Source organism: Mastomys coucha, unplaced genomic scaffold (assembly GCF_008632895.1).
Source record: "Mastomys coucha isolate ucsf_1 unplaced genomic scaffold, UCSF_Mcou_1 pScaffold3, whole genome shotgun sequence".
Taxonomy (NCBI): domain Eukaryota; kingdom Metazoa; phylum Chordata; class Mammalia; order Rodentia; family Muridae; genus Mastomys; species Mastomys coucha.
The window spans coordinates 5,934,030-5,938,102 of NW_022196909.1; the positions used below are offsets into that span (position 1 = coordinate 5,934,030).

At 46.6% G+C, this 4,073-nt stretch overlaps 1 protein-coding gene across 1 annotated transcript in view; it reads right to left on the minus strand.

Annotated features, from left to right (window-relative positions):
• LOC116075404 (sodium-dependent glucose transporter 1A-like) overlaps positions 1 to 4,073 on the minus strand; it is a 12,524-nt gene that overhangs the window by 5,710 nt on the left and 2,741 nt on the right. The window contains exons 2-5 of the mRNA XM_031348522.1: positions 3,254 to 3,359; positions 3,019 to 3,198; positions 1,404 to 1,572; positions 226 to 342 (exon numbers count right to left, since the gene is read on the minus strand). Of these exons, the coding sequence (XP_031204382.1) occupies positions 226 to 342; positions 1,404 to 1,572; positions 3,019 to 3,198; positions 3,254 to 3,359 (572 nt within the window). The remainder of the gene's footprint in view (positions 1 to 225; positions 343 to 1,403; positions 1,573 to 3,018; positions 3,199 to 3,253; positions 3,360 to 4,073) is intronic.

A 4,073-nucleotide genomic window follows, 5' to 3' on the forward strand; every position in this document is an offset into this window, starting at 1 on the left:
ATGCTGAGGTGCTTAGGTGTGATTCTGAGGTACTGAGGTGTAGTGCTGAGGTGCTGGGGTGTGATTCTAAAGTGTTGAGATGTGATTATGAGGTGCTGAGAGGTGCTGAGGTGTGAGTCCATGCTGTTTTCACAGCAAGACAAGTGGCACTCTAATTTCATATACTTTACTTTTCCTCGTAGTACTGTCCCTCGTACTGGAGATGAAGCTGAAGGATTCACTAACCTGTATCCACAATACTAACCGAAGCACCAAACACTGCCATCATGATAATCAGTAAAAATGCGTTCTTGCAGAAAGGAATGAGATAAAATCCAACTGCAGTAGCCAACATTGACACACCTGAGGAAAAAGAATAAAGCCAGCTAGAAAACAAGTGTTCATGAAGGTCCGAGGTCAAAGGGACAACATAAGAAATTCTAAAAATGAAAACTAACACTGAATTAAAGCTGTTTGGTCTTGGGCTGGGCATAGTGGTGCATGTCTTTAATCACAGCACTTGGGAGACAGATGTGGGCAGAGCTCTATGAGTTGAGGCCAACAGGATCTACATAGATAGTTTCCAGCCAGCAGGGGCTACATAGTGAGCGCTTGTCTCAAAACCAAAAAAAAAAAAAGGTAAAACCAAGTCACAACAAGAATGTTTGAAGAATATTTTTATAAGGTAACAGTGTAAAAATGCAAAAGTAAAATTCAATCATTACAAATGATTATAGGAAAACTTTACCAAATAAATTTATTTGTGGGATAAAAGGAAATGAAGTACAGAAAAAAAATAGTCTTTCAACCCACTTTGGAAGTAAAATTACTTCTGTATCAGCAATAAATTAGTAACCTTGCCTTCAAAGATATTTTAGTATAGTAATCTAGTTTGTATTTAATCTTCCTAATTTACTGAAAATGGCATGCTAACAGCTCTGCCCTTTTTCCCAGGGTCAGGATCCAAGGTGCTCAGTCTGTGCTCGGCTCTGGCAAGGGCAGCAGGACAGAAATGCGGCCTAGATCACTCCCTTACCATCCCCTGTCCCTTCATCTCTAAGCCCAAGTCCATAGAGCCTGGCCAGGTTCCAGGAACTCATTCTGACCCCTGTGGCCCCAGAAGCCCCGCCCTCACCCCAGATAAGCAGAGCTTCATGGTGAGCCAGTACATGTGCCTGGAGTGGAGCCTGTATCACAGGAACGGTCAGCATTGCTCAGGGCTGCCAACACTCACACCCAGGATAGAGCTAATCAAGTTTCTAGAGGTTTTAGAATAGTTTTCCTCCACCAAAGGCTACAGAGCCCAGCTGCCCGGGAGCATGCACACAGCTGTTTCCAACGCCAACCACTCTGCAGGCTAGGCTTTTAATATTTAGAGTAAATTGAAAATCCATTGAAAACAGTAAAAAGCAGTGTTTGCTTACCCAAAAGTAAAAAAGGATTCATATAGTCAAGGAGAACTCCACCAATCATAGTGCCACATAAAAATCCAGAGGCGCGGCCCACAAAAATGATAGAAAGATCGCTGATGTTTCGGTTCACATTTCTTGCCAGATCTTGGAATGTAGGCCCAAGGATAGCAATGCTTATTCCCTGAAATTTAAAAAGAGAAGAGATGTGAACTTACAGCCATTAAAATTACGTTTATTTAGATGGTTTTCTTTCCCTTTATAGAAAATGGGAGGAGAATTATAATGTAATATAGGGGTTCCCTTTATTCAAACAGGAAAAACGTAAAACACTTTTCTATCAGAGTCGTCTGCCCCTGTGAGCTTTCTTCTACTCAACATTTAAATTGTATTTGCTTGCCTTTGGTTGCAAATCTTTTTTAGATTTTGAAGAACATCTTAAAAGATTTTCTTGCATTTTTAGTTAAGATATATCAAATTTACTTTCAAAATATTTTCTTTATTTTAAATTTACTCCATTTGATACCATATTATTAAGTAATCAACTTATTACTTGTGTTGGTTATGTTTTAAAAACCAATACTTCTGGCATACATGGATTTCTTTCTCTGAACTACACACATGTAGTATGCTGGAAATCAACCATGTGAATATTTCTAAATCTATAGGCTTCTTTAATGAAAGTCCAAAGCCACCAGGCAGGAGTATGAACAATAAGGCTTTTTAGGAAATATTTACATGTACATAATAGAAAAGGCTGTATCAATAAAATGTTGCCTGTAGCAAGCATGTGTTAGCAAGAACCAAGGGTTGAAGAGAAAATTCACTAGTGCCTTTGAGAAAAACGTTTCTAAGTCATCTGTGTTTCAAGAGGAATTGATTGTAATGCACTGGCCTGCCCCAAACCAAATGTCCTGCCTGTCTTAGTAGCACGAACCCAGGACTACAGCGTGGATAGGCTCGCGGCAAGCACGAGGTTCACTGAAAGAGAACCCCTCACAGGACTTAAGACTTGCACACAGTGAAGGTCCCCTAGCACCTGCAGTATTTTCCTACATCGAAGTGGCCTGAGAAGCAAGCCCAGAGACTGAGGCGACAGCAACACAAATGAAGCTGCAGTCTGGGCTACTCTGTGAGACAACGTCTAAAAATACTAAAATCTCAGAGAGGGACGTGTCTCCGCCAGGCGACAAGCTGCCAGCTAAGAGACCCGCGTTTGACTCTTAGCACCTAACCTCCTGGGTGATGAAGAAAGCCACTCTCCTCTCAAGACCCATTTTTCCGTCGAGAATATTACCAGTCGGCAAACGTTTGATAGTTTAATAGTTTGGAGCTTGCGGGGATGGCTGTGGAGGAGAGCAAGTGAAGGCTCGGGTTCCCCTTCCTGTATCTCCTCCCATCGCACCCAGGTGACAATGAAAGTTTAAAGACCTCGGAAAACACATTAACGTAATCCGTCTGAGTTGACAAAAGCCTCTAAGATCAGAACCGTGTCCATTTTCTAAGTGGGGAGATGGAGACCCAGGAAGATGGATGCACCCGGGCTCCCTCTGTGCGGGCTGGGGGAGCGGGTCTGCAGCTGGGGAGGGCTCGCGTCCCCAGACGGGGACGGGGCAGCCTCGGCTCTCACCAGCCCCACGAAGGAGGCGTACAGGACCAGCGTGGTGAGCCAGAGCAGCACGCCCCGGGGTCCGCCGCCGCGCTCGGCCGCCTCCCGCTCACTGCGCGTCGCTGGGACCTCGGCGTCCTGCAGGAGCCGCTGCCCAGTTGTCGGGGCCACTGCCCCGCGGAGCTCCAGGTCCGGCTCCAGCTTGGCGGCTCCGAAAGGCTCTGGGCTCTCTCAACCTCTCCCCGGCTACTAAGACCTGGGCCCCGCCCCGCCCCGCCCCGCCGAGCCTCTTCCCAAGCCGCCTCCCCAGTCTCAGGTCCACGCGGTACTCGCACCTCAGCTGGGGCGCGGGCACAAAGGTGCTGCACCCCAACGAAAAGCCCTGCTACACCTGCAAGATGAGGTCGGTCCTAAGGTTTCCTGTGGAAGGGAAGGAGGTTTGCCCTTCATGAACTCCCCAAAGCCCTGCCCTGATGCCTGAGATTGTTGAGCCTTGTGTCCTTCTTTCACTCCACAACCATTCGATGAAGCTCACTCAGGAGCTTTCGTGAAGCTCACTCAGGAGCTTTCGTGTGCGCTGATTAATCCTCACTGTGCTGCCACCCAGTCAGTCAGTCGCCAACCACGGGATAACAGCGACTCCAGAAACAAAGCTAGGTTCAAAGCTGTGATTTCGGATGTACGTGTCTTCGATTCAGTACCTAGTTCTGACAAAGCGTGGTGTGCATTAGATGGTGGGGAAAATTGGGCTAGCTGAGACCTTAGTGACAACACCCCCACCCCACAGCACCCCACCCCCTGAGCACAGTCCCACTCTCTCCCCATCTTTCCACATCCTCTGAGGCTCCTAGACCACAACCAAAACAGCGCCATCCACATGTGGTCATTAAGCCTTTCCAAGTCACTGCAGTCGTTTACCTAAATCAGTTTCCAACTTTCACTTTATGACTTTCCTTCTTGTCCCCAGTTCTCTCTCACAAAGGCCACGGTTGATCTCCAAAGCCAGAGTTGAGAGTTTCGGGGGCGTGGCCTCTGAAACAGCAAAGTCATGACAACTAATAGGATTTTTTTTTTTT